Source organism: Falco rusticolus, chromosome 13 (assembly GCF_015220075.1).
Source record: "Falco rusticolus isolate bFalRus1 chromosome 13, bFalRus1.pri, whole genome shotgun sequence".
NCBI classification, from domain to species: Eukaryota; Metazoa; Chordata; class Aves; order Falconiformes; family Falconidae; genus Falco; species Falco rusticolus.
Genome location: NC_051199.1, coordinates 1,233,824 through 1,250,214, shown reverse-complemented (window position 1 = coordinate 1,250,214; position 16,391 = coordinate 1,233,824). Strand labels below are relative to the sequence as shown.

The 16,391-nt window shown below is 42.1% G+C and overlaps 1 protein-coding gene across 3 annotated transcripts; it reads right to left on the bottom strand.

The window, feature by feature from the left end:
- PPP1R7 (protein phosphatase 1 regulatory subunit 7) lies at window positions 1-16,327 on the bottom strand. 3 transcript variants are annotated; one of them, XM_037406243.1, is made up of 11 exons: window positions 16,198-16,280; window positions 15,406-15,483; window positions 15,116-15,238; window positions 10,874-10,929; window positions 9,865-9,930; window positions 9,110-9,240; window positions 8,065-8,227; window positions 4,505-4,621; window positions 3,431-3,535; window positions 2,393-2,479; window positions 1-387 (listed from the first exon to the last, which is right to left on the bottom strand). In XM_037406243.1, exons 4-11 carry the CDS (start codon window positions 10,904-10,906, stop codon window positions 211-213), a joined length of 879 nt encoding a protein of 292 aa, XP_037262140.1. In that variant the 5' UTR covers window positions 10,907-10,929; window positions 15,116-15,238; window positions 15,406-15,483; window positions 16,198-16,280; the 3' UTR covers window positions 1-210. The 3 variants fall into 3 exon arrangements, with proteins under 3 accessions (XP_037262140.1, XP_037262139.1, XP_037262141.1); XM_037406242.1 differs by lacking the exon at window positions 15,406-15,483 and having other exon boundaries at window positions 16,198-16,327; XM_037406244.1 differs by lacking the exon at window positions 15,406-15,483 and having other exon boundaries at window positions 274-387; window positions 2,393-2,444; window positions 16,198-16,327.
- Between the last annotated feature and the right edge of the window lie 64 nt (window positions 16,328-16,391).

Here is a 16,391-nt window from a genome sequence, read left to right as displayed (position 1 = left end):
TCTCTTGTGTTAAGATTTAATAATAATAACAACAACAACATTTCAAAAACAATGAGTGCATTGTACACAAGATCTGGTATTCAGTGCTTTTTATTGACTATTTGCCCTGCGAGTGTCAGTGTACTGAAGACCTGGGGAGTGGTAAGTGGATAAAAAACCCAGCTGGGACATTTCTTCAAGGAGCGGGAGAGAGGGAGGGCAGCAGGAGGTTCAGAATCGAACAAACGTGGCATCAATCTGCCGGACAGTGGGGAGGGCCAGCATTATTTTGCGCCGGTACTGGGGATCCTTCTGCAAGGGGTTGCGTTCCAGATATACGGTTTCCAAGTTTTTCGCTCCTTTCAGCTCATCCAGGTCACTCCAGCTCTCGACAAGATTATCGTTCATCTGCAGAGCACATACAGGCACGCTCACACAAACAAGATACTTCCAAGCCAAGCCTGGTTAGCAGGAACCTAGCCACGCCGATACTGCTCAGGAGGATTACTCCTACCCAGGGGCAGCAATGCTTCACGCGCATGTAAGACAACCCTGGCTATATGATCCTTCTCCCCCTGGAGCCTCAGAATGTGCTTTCCCGTCTCACACTCCAGGCCTTGCTAATCCATCTTCACTTCCCACAACAGGTTTTCTCTGCCCCGCCTCAACAACTGTTCTTCCTCACATCAGGCACCCACAGTAAACTGAAAACTGTGCACCCTGTTTGCTGTGTGGCAGGTAAGTGGCTCTATTTTTTCCTGCTGCCTCCTTCCAGCTAGTTCAGTCAAAGAAAACTGCTTCATCATTGGGACCAGTGTTCCAGCTGAAGACTGCTTTGTAGTTAAGACCCTGGACTAAGATTCTGAAGAACACCTGCTAGCCTTTTCATTCTGCTACAGCTCATCACAACACTGCTTCAGCAAAGTCACTTGACCCTAAGAAGTCCCAGTCCCTCCACAGGGGAGGTGGTACTGGGAAAGTTAGATTTCCATGGTATACAGGATTTGAAATTCTGCTTCCTTAAGGTGTCAAAGGACTTTGTCATGTGACTTCATCTCCACAGTCAGTGAAAAAAATATAGATTAGTAGATGCAACACTTTTTCTCAAAGAAAATTCTGCCTTGCTCTCATCAAAAAGCACATAACTTTTTTTTTTTTTCTCAACACAGCGCAAAAAGAGCTAGGAGGGCATTTTCTGCGTTCTGCTAATGGATCTTGGCCAATGCTCTGCCTTGAGAAAGGACTCTTTTAGTTTGCAAAAACAGTAGCACATTTAAGTCCAATGAGGTTAGGATCTTCCCTTTACTTTCTGTAAAACAAGCGAAACCAGCTGTGCAATGCCGCCTTCCATAAGCAGAGCAACAGTAAAGAGGACGACTGGAGGAAATTGCAAAGGATCACAAAAGGTCCCATGCCAGCCACATTGCACTGTCTCATTCTTACCCCCCAAAAGATGTCACGTTAAATGGGCTTCTCTGCTCCTGCTATTTAAAGACACCCTTATGGAACAGGCACGGCCAGATCAGCACTAGCTGTCTAAGTCACACTGCAAGATGAGGAAAATTGTCCAAACAGCCTCAAATACAGGCTCTAGCTTAGCATCATTTGCCGTTGCCTTTCACTACTTTTATCTCAGCCTCTGCCCCAGAGTTCAAATAACAGAACTCCAAGTGACCGACATGAAGCAGCACAACTCTTATTCTCAGCCTTGACATGCAGAAACTCTACAAGAGCTAAAGCACACACCAGCTCAAGAACATCTGCTGCTTCTTCCCCCAAATGAGCAGATTTGTAAACAGCTCCCAAACGTGGCAGGGTACTGATGTTTTAGGAGGGGTGTCTCTGCTTATTTCCTGACAAGACTTATGAATGACAAAGGGCTTAACTGTTTAGGGTGCCAGAAAGAAACCCAAGCAACCCTGAACAGTTATCTCCCTCACAGGAATGGAAGTAAACCATTTTGATGGTTTCATTTTCTTCATATTTATGATGACGTGAATGTATTTACTCTGCTCTGAGCAGGTGCTGTGCAGTGGGGAGACAATATCAGCTTCCCCCGTTACATCGTTACGCTCACTTAGAGAAAGAGGAGATCTGCAAAAATAGGACACAGTCAGGCTGTTTCATAGCCATCACACACGAAGGCAGGGCCTCTTTCCTAGACGGAGACAGGCTCATTACCTCCAAGCAAAGCCCTGCAAAGAATTTTTTAAGCTCAACTCTTTCCTTAAGGGAAACCATCATATACTCTATCCATGTAGGCTGTCAAGATCTTCAAGTTGGTCACCAGTAGAAGAGATACTCTACGACATACACGTACACCCACCCACGGCCCCCCACACTGCTCCCCATCAGAAGGGTTTCTTTCACCATTGTACGGACATCTCAGGGAACAGCTCCATCCTGCACTTACCCAGAATTCCTGCAGCTCCGTTAGATGACCGATATTTTCAATCTTCTTGATTCTGTTGGATGCAATATCCAGCATTGTGAGTTTGTTCTAGACAAGCAAACACAAAAACATTAGACCGGATTTCTTTTCATCTTCTCTGTCCCACTTTTTTCAGGTCTAGAGTTTGAAACTGTCAGAAGCAAAGACACACTATTGCCAGCTGCTTACAGGCAGCACAAGAACTCTCACTGTCTAAATATAGCAAGGAAGACTTTTAAATTAAGCTGGGTTACTGATCTCCCAGCAGCCATGTGACGAAAGTGAAAGCAGTTACTGGCCAGATGGCAACTGCCAGCCAAGGAGTCCTGAACAGCAGCTTTGCTCACAGTACATTAAGAAGAGAAATCCATTAGAAATCAGATCACAAGCATCTTCTTTAGCAGCAGAGTTGGAAGAAACTTTTTGCAGCAGGAAACTCAACAATTTTAGAGAAAGGGGGTTTTTTTCTGCCTTGCACACAGCCAACTAAGTTCCAGATTGTCTCTGCTCTCTAACAATGCCATCTACTGCTGGGTGAGAGTGAAAACACTACAAGCTTCTGTGAAATCAATCCTAACCAGTAATCTAGAAATGCATACTGACACAGGCAAGCCACATGACACAGCTTGTTTCTCTTATTCTCCCACGTCCAGTTGTCCTATTGAAAAGAACTCACGATTATCTACAAACTGCTGCCCAAAAGGCTGCAGCAGAGGCAGCCAGCTGCCGCCATCAGTCTTTCCATTGCTGATCACCCAAGGATGCTGTATTAACCACATCTTGTGCTTCCCCTTTCCCAGGTCATGAACAGTTCTGCTCCAGAAGATCTGGAGAAGCTTCACTCATGCAAGATACTTTAGCCTAAGAAACACTTAAAATCTTTGTGGTCTTTTCAAGAGATTCAGGACCTCATATGTAGCTGGGGAAGCTAAAGAACAAAAACTTCCAGAAAAGCACAGCCGCTAACAGGAGCAGTTTACTGCCACAGTTCTGTCACACAGTTTGCAAAAGCCTGCTCACATTGTTCTCCAGTCCCTCGATGACTTCGATGCCATTGTGGCTAAGGTACAACTCACGCAAATTCACCAAGCTCTGCAGCCCCTCAATCTTGGTCAGACGGTTATTCTGAAAGTGTAAGAGCAATTTAAGTCCACACTAAACAAGCCAAAACACAAGTGAGTCAGTGGAAAAAAAGCATTTCTCTGAAGTATGGATGGGAAGAGGAACCAGTCTGCTTGGGTCTCCATTGATCTCACAAGCTCAGCTCATTTAATCTCTGTACCACTGATGCACAAGGAAGTTCCACGAGAGCCTAAAACTAAGTTTAGAAGGAATGGACTGACCTTCCCATCAAAAGTTGTAGCCTGAAAGTTTTACGTTTGGTGTCTTCAGAAACAACAGGCCCACACATTAATAGCATTCATTTTGTAGGTCTTTTTAACGGTATGTTCAAAAGGGAAGTTATAACACTTCAATCCCAATACACTCTGATGTATGTAATTCTTTATGTCCTGTAGCATAATGATGCATAGAGATACTACAACACATAGCAAGTTCACCCTTCCAGCCAACGGCTGCAAGAGGTACTACGACATACTAGCACTGTCACAGGGATGAGAAGACTCAACGAAAGGAATGAGTTGAGTATGTTTTACTTCACCTTTCAAAAAGGCAGAACGTTTCCATAAGGTCATTAAGGACAGATTTCATTTAGCACAGGCTTGTTTACAGTTCTTCCCTCCTCAGGAAGAAGGCAGTGACGTTGAGCCCACTGCCATTATGACTTCCCTGGCATAATTCATTTGGTGTTATTGCAATATATTAGCAAACAGTATTTGACGAAGGAAATGGGAGATAACATTCTTTTCCTGTTCTTCCATAAAAATCAAACATTTGTATTATCATTTTATCACTGTCAGTCTCATTTAATATGAAAGGATGAGAAAAGTAACACAAAGTTATTACACTTTCTTCCAGTACAAGAGTTCAACTCAAACACCAGACCTGCTGATTCAGAAAAGCTTATCATAAATTACAAGACTGTTCATGTAACCAAGGCTGTTCAAAATGTTACAGTACAAGTAGAATCAATACCTGTATACTGAGCACAGTCAAGTTTGTCAGCGCATCCAAGTTCTGGAGCTTGGTGATTTTATTCTTTCCAAGGAACAGACTGTCAAGATTAGCCAAGGCATCTATGTTTTCAATTGCCTGGAAAAAGACCAAAGGAGACAGTGTTATTACTGTGATTTGGAACTCCAGCCTGTACATGTGGTTGGCATTTCATAGCCTTGGCCCAGGGAGCTGCACTCCTGAGAAACAAAAGCCTGCCAGTTCCACAGCACAAAGCGCACACAAGGCAGGGCCTCCCTCATGACCCTAGAGCAGAGAAAGTGCAGGACTTTGCGCAGTGACAGTGAACCTCAGTCCGTGTGACAGCTGGCTTGTGGCACTACTATTCACTGATTTTCAGCAAGGGTCATACTGCTTTGTCCCAGCTGTTGCCTCCACTGTCTGGGCAGCAAAAGCAGAGAATGAAAAGGCTCAAAAAGCACCGCAAGTAACGTTCCCTGGGCCACGAGGGGCAGGAAATACCCTTTTGTGAAGCAAGAGCAATCTGTCACTAGTGAACGGAAAGAAAGCCTGGGAGAAGAAAATACAATTTGCAAATTTAGTCCTGACCATCAGTGACTGCATAATACAGTCAGAGGCAAGGTCTTCAGATTCTCTGCACAACAGCTTCTATCATAAGCACGGCTAACTGTCTCATGGGTGTATGTGATAGTATATTTAACTACCAGCTACACATTCATGCTACTGTCAGAACATACACACACCAATTTAAGTGATATACATGTTTCAAATATACATGCTACTATCTTAAATTTACATCCTACTGGCAGAACATATACTACACTATACCAGTTTAAGTCCTAAGGTCACCCTTCAGTGGGAGAAAATTAGGATCTCTGTGAGGCATGAGGAGAAGGGACACCAGAAAGGAGAACAAAAGGGGGAAAGAGTATTGGGCTTTTCAGAAGGAAAGAAAACCATTTTTTTTTCAGGGGAAAGCCTCTTAATTAAAAAAAAAAAAGTGCTGTTAAAAGAATTTTAAAAATAGACTTCAGCTCACAGAAGAGCAGTAATATGGATATAGATACACACATAACTGTGCATCTTAATACACACAGAGCTTGTGACACCTCTGCTTTTCCACACCCTTCTTGCCTGGCAGAGTTTCAGAGACTAATAGTACTGGTGAGACAGGCCACGGAGTCCTAGCACTGATGACATTACTCAGTGTGTGTGCACACACGTTTACCTGTGCACGTATAAAGGAAGGACAAGGAAGATGGACACAAAACACACACATTACTCTATCCCACAATTGCCAATAGATTCAGCATAAGGTGTTTATCAGATCTGGATTCACCCTCCTTCCAGCCTGTGGACTTACCCCTGTTTTGACCTTGCAAGAAAATGATAGATTTGCTGCTCATTGGTAGCTCTCCCAGCCCTGAGGAGGAAATACTTGTGACTCTGAGGATACTGAGAAGAAACAGTCAGGGGAAAAAAAAAAAAAGAAAAAAAAAAAAAAAAGACTGCTTAAAGCTATAAAAAAAGCCACATTTAAGTTAAGAGTATCAAACAGATGGACATGAGGGGGAAAAAACCTAAGGAACAAATAAAAAAGTGCTTGCCTTATAGTAACCTCAGTCCAACTTTGGAAAAAAAAGCATGAAATGTATCAGCTCAAGCATGAAGTTCTGCTTCCCCATTATTCAGATGAGAGGAACAGAACTATAAATGCTTAGTAAGTCATGATGGACTTCAGGGCAAGTGCACTCTGAAAGGTTAGAGTCTGCAACAAAATGACTAAGACAGCATTACTGCAGAAGCTTTAATACATATGAGTGGAGTGTATCAGGCATCTCAGGGCCAAGAACGCTGCCCATAGGCTTCTACCCTAAAGAATTAAGGATATGCCCACCTGTAAAGCACATGGCCAGGTCACCCTACCAACAGAGAACTACTAAAAGAGTCTAGATGCCCCCAAATAACATGAGATGTATTTCTTCATGCCTAGCCTAGGCACAGGTTACTCACTCAAATAAAGCAATTAGAAGCTTAGAGCAGTGCTGTTTGAAGAAGCCAGAACAGAATTAACAAATAAACAGAAAAAATGCTAAAAATAATTTAAAAAGCTTGTGTTACCCATACACTGATAACTTCAGGATTTTTGGTTATTTTGTTTTGTTAACATGCTCAGGCTCAACAAGAAAACATACATAAAGTAAATCTAACCCAACTGTTTAAAATATATTCTTTGGCTTGACAACATTGGTGGCAACGTACCACCAGTATGCACCAACTCGGAAATCTAGCTGCTTTTTTTTTTTTTTTCCCCAGAAGGTAACGATGCTTAGATATGGAATACAGTAGTTTTGCTTCACCCAGCTTTTGAAAGGTAAGGATCAGTGTGCTTAGCCTGTTATGTTTCTGAAAAAAGCAAAGTGCATCTCTAACTCCTGTTGCCCCGACATATGCAAACTCATAAGATTCCTAATCACTCATCTGATCTGGCTGACGTTCTCACACTTTAGATTTATTCCTCCTATGTAATTTTGTTTCCAAAGTAAAAAATCCTCTGGATGGAAAAAAAATTCAGTCTAGTTTAGCTTTAGGAGCAAAATAAAGTTTTTCCAGTTCATAAAAGCAGCACACATTTCTGCCTTAAAAGGTTTACAATAACTGAAGTTTCCTTCTTTTCTAGAAAAAGCAGTGTGCTTCCACAAGGCTTGAAATACAGACAGCTATTTTTCTAATTTGCTCTTTCAGCATAACAAGTAATTTTTCAGAGACTGTAAATGGGGAGTGACAGCTTCGACAATTTTTAGATTGAAATGCACTCACCCATTACAAGTATTTTCTAAAGTACACATAATTTAAAAAGCTTCTAAAAAAATCAGTAGTTTACTTTTTATGCTGCAGGTCTTTTGTGTCATCTGTTTCACCAGTTCTCTTAAACTGGGCAAAACGCAGAAAAGCGTACTTTAACGGTAGGAGGCGCTACTCAGAATTGCTTCCCTTTAAGTGGCAGATTTATCACCTAAATAGAAAAAGTCACAAACTGCACAATAAAGAAAAAGTAATCTGCAGTACACTACCAGGTTTTTGAGGCATTTCAGAGCACAGCCTCAAGAAAAAATTTTTTCTGAGTGAGACTGATTGTTGTAGCAGGCTATCCATTACACATACAAATCAAACTAAAACCTGCTGAATGCAAACTTAATTCTATCAACACAATGCCAGCCTCTAGGAAGGTAAGAGAAAACAGTAATTGCTGGATTTGATAGGCTTGGCTCTCTAGCAGGAGCAAAGAGTCATCTGCAAAAGGCAGCACACAGGGGATGCATGAGTTCATTAAAGAGAGAAATGCATAAATAGCAATTCAGTAGCCAGGCACCACATGCATACATTAATTAAAGGATCCAGCATGCACAGCAATAAGCAATTACACATTAAATAACTGGAACAGTTCTTTTTAGAATAACATTGAAGGTAAATGTCAACAAAGTGCACTGTCAGAGAAGGCTAATCACAAGCCAAAGAGCTTAAAATTCTCCAGCTAACATTCTGTACATCAAACCTACCCGAATTCGATTGGATCCCAACTCTAACATCTGTAGCATCTGCAAGTTGCTCAGATTCTCAATTTTGCTGATTTTGTTGTTGACAAGGAATAGTTTTTTAAGTTGAGTAAGCCGATCTAGTCCCTCAATGTGTCGCAGAACATTAAAGGAGATGTCCAGGATCCTGAGGTAAAGCAAAACAAAGGTCTCTTCAGTCCATCAGGCACGGATGATTCTGGAACAGGCACTTGTAAATTAGTGGACTTCACTATCTGCAGATCAAGCACTTTGCTAGGCCTTGAAGCTAGTCACAAGTGGGGTTTTTTTGATCAGAAATTACAACAAATATAACTTCCAAAATACCTTTATAGTGTGTCTGGGCCAGGGGAGCGAGGCAGTAAAAAAATAACAACTATCACAGGCAGAAGATAGCCATCATTTTGCCCAGTCATAGAACTGCCACTGTGAGAGGAAGCCAATCTTCAATATTGCATGTTCTTTGGGAAAGATACAAGCCTACAAGATCTACCTCTGACAGGACAATGTCAAGGCCTCCCATAAGGACGACTGTGGGAAGCAGGTCAGTCCTCCTGGCCCCAGCGGGAAGAGTTCTGTAACATACCTCCAGAGTGATCAGACAAGTGCCAGAAACTGGGAAGAGCACTACTCCTTTCCTAACACCCTCCAAAAAAAGTCCTAATGTCACCTGAAATCTCTTGGCATTTTTTGCAGGAATAAAAATCTCTTATACGGAGCTCTCACTGCCAAGAGCAAGGGGTGCCTGAGCGCTTCCACACCTGCACAGAATCTGCAGCTATCATTCTCGCTGCCTTATACAGCACATGTACCATTTCCAGCTGACTGCCCCTGGTGAGCTTTGGGATAATGAAACTAGTTTACTGCACAGGTTAAATATCAATGGAGAACTGACACTACCCTCTCACAGAGCACCCAAACGAATCATAAGAAAGGCCTAGGTGATAAATACAGTAATAAGTACAGTGTGATAAACTCAGTGAGTGGTAAACCACCCTCAACCTAAGCCTGGTGATTCCCCTGGACTCACTCAAGTTCCACCAGGGACTCCAAGTTCTCGATCTTCCGAATTTGATTGTCATAGAGATCTAGTTCCCGCAAGGTGTGCAATTGCTCCAGGTTCTCAATGCACTTAATCAAATTCTGACGGAGGCATAGAGTCTAACGGTTGGGGAAAAGTTTGAAAACAAACAGGAAAATAGATACGAATGAGAGCATGCAATGCCTTCTGGCATACTGACAATAATGTTGGGCTTTCCCCCCCCACCAGTGAGTTTTATGGGGTTTTGTTTGTTTGTGGATTGGGGTATTTTTTTTAATAGAATCTTTTATTTCAACTCTACATAAGGAAATCTTTTTACCACAAACATGGTCAGACAGCAACTCAAAGAAGCTATGTAATTCTTGGAAATACTCAAGAGCTTGACTGGAGAAGGTCCAAAGCAACATGCTTTAGCTGGACCTGCTTTGAGCAGGAGTTTACTAGAGACCTCCAGAGGTCCTTTCCGACTTACGTTATTCTACATTAAGCCTGCTGCACAAGTCAGAATGTATCTCTTAGAATGAGCCCTGATGAGTTGTCACTCATCCATTTCCAAAACCAGCTTGCAAAACCCCAGGATTTATTACTACTTGACAAATGTGTAAACACTACCTGCTTCCATTAAACATGAAGTGAACTCATTTGTATCTCAGCCAAAAAGGGACTCATGTATCTTTCCTCTTACAGGTTAGATATGCAAAATCTCCATCCAAGAGGCATTCTCTATTCCTTAGAACTGTTACCTTCACTTTCTTGAGCACCTCAAATCCTTCAATCTTCCCAATTCGGAAATGATTCAAGTCAACATCCTGAAAGACAAATGGAGGGACTCGGCAATTGTTTCAAAACACTCTTCAAAGACCAACCTGGTACTGTGTTCTAAGGAAAATTACTCTTACAAAATGTGTAGCTCATTAAAACTTTCCTTCAAAGAGCTTCTGAAAATTGGGTTTGGTACATGATTTTACCACCACAGGTGAAGCACGTGGCCTAAGCTTGTTAACTAACTGCAAATACAGTGTGTGCCAAAAGGCAACAGCCCTTTCCTGAGTCTGAGCATTGTTTTGCCAAAATTAGAAATCTTTTGCAGTAAATTCTGAATTTTCTAAGACAAATTCTGTTGCTAAGCGCAAATGAAGTGTTGCATAAAATTCTCTCACTCACTTTTCTCGGGCTTACCTGGAACACACCTTGCTATTTCCAGTTCCAGGCCTCAGATGAACAGGAACCACTGATAATTCAAATAATCTGGTGGTTCTGTGAACGTTAACTTTGCACTGGCAATCAGCTGATACACTTCACATCTGTGCTGTCTAGCCCCAGATGTTCCAATTTTGCAGGTCAAAGAGAAAGACAGCACTTCACCCAAGCTCAAAAACTCTCCAGCTAACAGGCTGATGACGCCACCAAGGCTGGTTAAGTAGCTGTGCCTATTACAAATCATGGGTCCAACAGGAGCAACCTGTTCATTAAATATATTCTCACAAAAGCTTGTAGCGTGTCAATAATGCTTGCAGCATAGCCCTACTTTCAGTGCCTCCACGTTTAATTTAAAATTCTAAATTACTAACAATGTTTCAGCTACGGATCATGAATAAAACACTTCTAAAGGCTCTCAATCAATTCTGAGGAAAACCATGGTAGCCAGCACCTTCAGAAGAATTCAGTCTTTTAATCAGGTCTCAATACTTGCCTTTGCCTACCTGTTCTTCCTGCTGTATAAAGCCCGTAATGACAAAAATCTGCCTTTACCTCGGCTTCTGGGTCCAGGCTAATTGTCTCCATGTCCACTGGTGTCTCTGCTTCCCCTGCAGGAGAAGCAAATACATTATAAACTTTTGCTACAAAGAGGGCAAATGCTGCTTGGAAGCAGCAGCACATGAGATACACAGATATTCGACTGCATTAAAAATATACCTCACCTATTTGGCTTTCATTGTGACAGGCAGTTGTGAAAAAAAGTTTTTTTAATGACAGAATTTCACGTTTAGATGCAAAAGATGGAAAGAACAGCATCTTCCCCAGCCTGCCTCTGTGGCTGCTGAGTAACACTAGCTTAGGACTGATCTGGGCAGGATTCCTTTTTTTTTTTTTTAAGACTTAGGGCCATCTTCCCTCCAAAGATGCACCATTCAGAGTGTCTGTGCTCCTCTGAACCTAATACAACACTACCAAGAAGGAATCTAAACTGTCTAGAAATAGTGCCAGGAATGGCCAAGCAATCTCAGTAACCCCACCCTTCGGCATTTCTTCCATAAATTCTGCCAGTTTATGTCAGTCGTGTACCTTTTTGCGTGGACCTCCCTTCTTTTGTTTGAATGAACTCACTAATATGCTAGAAAATGTTGTTTATCACACTGCGTACATTTTCCTGGGAAATGCCTTCATGGCTCTGGAAGACTGCCCAACATTTGCTGTGCTTCTATCACAGCACAAGAGGGAGTGAAGTTTACTGGATAAATTCATGCTGAATAATTCAAACCCAACTCCCATTTGTTGAAGACTGTGGGCTGGTTGCATCAATTTCAAAAGAAAGTCTAATTTGACTTTGCAAAAAGACATACAACATGCAAACCCTTTCTACTTCATCTGTGTAGCTTCTGTACTACCAAAAAACCAAGGAACTTTAATTACAGTCAAGTCCCAAAGGCTTTGCATTAACTCCTGCATTACTGTATGCAAGCTCATTCCATTAACTGAGAAGTAATAGCTATTTTTATAGCCCAGCACGGTTACAACATCCTTGTAAATGCCAAATGCCCCCTATACTTAACGAGTATTTCTCCTACTCATGCTTGGCATTGTAAGTAGTATTGCCAGGATGAACAACACAAGCATTACCATTTTTCATATTGCCAAACTCCAAGGTTTCAAAAACTCCACACACCACCATTTACCTTGCTGTATTTGGGCTACTGCTCTTGCCTGGGCATTCAAACAGGAAAGAGCACTAACTGAACTGACTTACGGAAGTCAAGACTGAGAAGTAATCCTCTGTCCCTCATCTTTTAATATTTTTTTATAGCATAAAGTAGCAGGGAGCATAAATTACATTTTGGGGATGCAAAATGAGCTGGTAGGCTTGGTGACACTGAATGGCGGTACAGAAATGCCACCGGAACACGCATACATATGCCTGTCAGCATTTTAGCAGTGGGCAATGCTTGAATTGTCTTATTTTTCTTCCAGATAAGAAGCTATGCACTTCAGTAGGGGAGAAGAATACCCTACTCTGCTGCTACCGAGGCTGTACCTCCTTGGACCTATTTCTAGGGTGCAAAGGCTGCCAGTACAAAGCGCTCCAAGCCAAACAAGCACCCTAGCTGAATTTACAGCCGACAGGAACACAGCCCAGGTTTGGAACAACAGTTATTTGAGATATCGCATAAAACCTCCAAACCCCCAAGCTGTACTTGCAGTAACTTAGTGCTTATAGTGAAGGAACTTCTCCTTTTGAGACTTTAAAGTTGTCCAGCAACAAGTAAAGCCAGTCATGCACTCAGTAAAGAAAACACTCTTCAACAAAAAATTCTTCAACTTTGTTTGGCTAGCAGGTTTCTCTATAAAATGATGCATTTAATCACAGCACCCATTACAGACCATTCATACACATTTGGTTTTGGCGATGTGTTAAGTACTCTGTTTTGGGATCTGTCAAAGGGTAACCCCTCATATCTTTGCAATACGGCTTCGAGTGACCAGTCCTGGTAGAGTCAGCATGGGAAAGAAGTGCTCAAGTCTGAAGGTGCAAAACCAAATCACATAGGATATGTATATGGAATTCACTGAAACAGAAGCAATTTAAAACTGTACAGAGGCACTAGCATTTATGTAATAAGGCCAACTCTCATTAAGTTTATGTAACTGTGTATAAAACACTGTCCATATAGCAGCCTGAGTGAGGTGTATACCAACAACACTGGTAAGTATTGGTACAAGAACATTAAAGTACATTTTCTCTCAAAGAAGAGAAACTAAAATAGTTCTAGAAAATTTACAGTCCTATTGTCAACCAACATTTTATTTTTTAACCAAGTGTACATAAACACCGTTACCTGACCCTTCTACAATCACTTTACAAACAGAACTGCAATTTTACTTGCATACATTAAGTATGCAAACAGCACTTCAGTCCACAATTTTTAGAGCAGCAGGTTTCTCAAGGGGAAAAAAACACTACTCTGGCAGCGAAGTTACTTAAGTGAATTTCTGTGTAACCCATGCCTGCAAGCTACACAGCTTCGCAGATGTAGGGAAAAAATACAACATTCAGGAACCACAAATTCCACAATATGAAACAGTAGTTACTGCGTTACATAAGTTCACAGTACCACAAGCATTTAAAGCAACTAAAAGCCTAACGACACTTTTTAACTGCATTTGCATGAAAAATATTATAAATAGCTAAGTTATAAGCTTTCTAAACAGAGGCGCTATTCCTCAGAGAATTAGCTAAATGATGAATTTGAAATTTCAACTGCTTGAGCTTTTTCTATTTATGATCTCCTATGAAGAATGTGGAAAACTCCATTTTCCTTTCAGCTGAGAAACTCAAAGCTGGCTGTGGAAACTCAAACGTTCCAAAAATCACTCCTCCGCTTGGTTTCTGCCCTAGTAGGAGTTTCCTGAATCCTAACAGGACGGAAGAAGTAGCAATACAGTCATTACATTATCCAGTGTAATCCATCAACCAAATCTGAATATGTATTTCTTGCTTCAATTGATGTACCTTTATTCCAGTGAAGGCATTTTCTCTAATATTATAATTCCCAGGGGAACAACATACAAAATATAACCTTAAACACATAACTAAATTACATCAGTTGAATGAACATTTAATGTTACACATATGCATAGGAAAACTGTGACTGACTGACCTGCATGGTTATATTAATCAGAGTGCTCAGGATGTAGTTTACGAGGTGTTCTCTTATACTTCTACAGACATCACCACAGCATATTTTTTTTAAAATTAATTTATAGGGTTTTTTTGCAATCAACAATGAACTAGACCTAGATAGAGTTCATTTAGTTAAGAGATGAGATTTTAAATTCTTCTAATTTACTAGTTTGGAAGACACTTTTGCAAATTCTGAAGGGCCAGGCTAAGATTAGGAGGGATCTGCAGCAGATGCACAGTCAAAAAGGATTAAAATTTGCTGCAGAAAGTTTGCTGCAGTATTTCACTTCCATTTCAGACGAATAATCATCACATGAACATCTCTATCAGAAGGATGCTGTTATATCTCAGGTTGTTAGCTGGCAACAAAAGCCCAGATCATACTGCCATACTGGGTCTTCAGAAATGGATTTGCTCTGACAAATTCTATACAAGCTACTGAAAAGCAAACCCTTCCAAACATGCACAGGCTTAAAAGAATCTGTCAGCCCTTCTACTCAATGTTCTAATACAAATAGTAAAAAGAGTAGCAAAAGTTTAAAGTCAAGAGGATTCAGACAGATATAATTTTGACGCATCTAAGAATTTTAAAATTAAAAAAATAAAATTGAGAGCTTTTTTCAGTCTATCTAGAAATAGTTGTCTTCGCCTTCCACAGGAATCTGCCAACCCTTTAGCTGAAAAACTACATATGCTAAAGCAGAATGATGAAAAGCTGCTTTTGTTTATTTCTAATGAACATTTCCAGCACCTTGCCACAGAAAGTTACTATGTTTCTGCTGAAAAAGTATGAATAAAGATACTCTGCATTAAATATTTCAAAGAGAAATGTAGATGGATAAATAAATAAGAAAAAGCCTAAAGGTCTAATATCAGTGGTTCCATAAAAAGGCGGCAGCTTTATTTTAGCAATAACAACACTACCATTTATTCATTTTTAAAGAAGATTACTCTAGGGCAGATTCACATTGTTAACTAATATTGATACAACTACCACGTAGCCACAAGAAACACAAAGGGCTGATACATATACATTACTGTACACACCAGTAAGACAACACTTCCCAATGCAAACATTTAGGTTGGCAAGCTACCTGCGGAGTTCTCGCCGTTCTGCTCATCTCTCAGGCTCTGCTGACTGAGGTCCGTTACTAAGCGAACTGCTTGCTTCTTCCCTTCTTCGTCTCCCGACTCCTCCGATTCAATCCGCTTATCAACTGTGTAAGATACATAATAGCAGAATTAGGTGATTTTCAGCAATGAGGTAGGGGGAAGAAGCAGCAAGTAGATATAATAACCAGGATTCACATAAACCACTATGCAGTTAGTAGAAATCCTAAATTAGCTAAATGAAAGGTTTAGTCTTAAATAAAAGGCCTCTTACCCCTTGTTTCTACTTTGATTTTGGATGCACTTTTTCCTCCCCTCACATCTTCCTAAAACCAACAATCTGGGAAGAAGACTGGAGGAAAAAGGAAATTTCTTAGATCAATGAAGTGCAATTCCAAAGACTACGGAGATGGAATTAGAACTATTACATTTTAAAAGCTTTTAGAAAAAAAAAATATCAGTATAATGCAGAATAGTACCAACGACACAAAGAAGTGAAGGCATAAAAAAGAAAAAAATCCCTGCAGATAAAAGCAACAGTCTCCCAGCACAACCTGCAAGATCCCTTCACTATTTACCCAGCCACAACTATGATTGCCATGATTGCCACCCTGACCCTGGGGACCTGAAGCGCCTCACTCCTCCTCACCCCCCCCCCCCAGTATTTGCTTTCGTTTCACGGGGCGACTGAGAAAAAGCACCGCCATGCTGGGGGCTTCTTTCTCAGTGCCTTTGGCTTTACATCACAACCATGTTCAGAAACCCCCTTCTTCCACCTCTCGCGCGTGGAGCCCCCGGGGAGGGGGCAAGCACCACGCCACACCCCAGGTAACGCGCACGTCGCCCCAGGGCTCGGGCGGCGCGGCCCGGCCCGGCGGCAGCCAGGCCCCGGCTCCCCGGGCAGACGTCCTCGGGGTGGGCATCTGGGGGCCGCCTGGCCGCGGAAGGCCCACAAGCCCTACTGCGCGCAGCTGGCAGCCACCCCGCAGAGTAGCATTGCCCAAGAGGCGAGCCGTCCCGACCCCCTCAGCGGCCGCGGCCGTGCCGGCCCCCACCGGGCTCTCACCCTCCATCATCTCCTGTGGTCCCTCTCCGCTCTCCGCCGCCATATTGCTTCTCCTCCCACCGCCCCCTTCCGGAAACCTCCTCAGCCGCCGCCACCAATCAGAAGGCAGCCCTGGCGGCGCGCCACAGCCAATCACCTCTGCAGGTGATGTGCCCGGGGGCGGGGCAGCGCCCCGGCCGCAGCCTCCTGCGCGG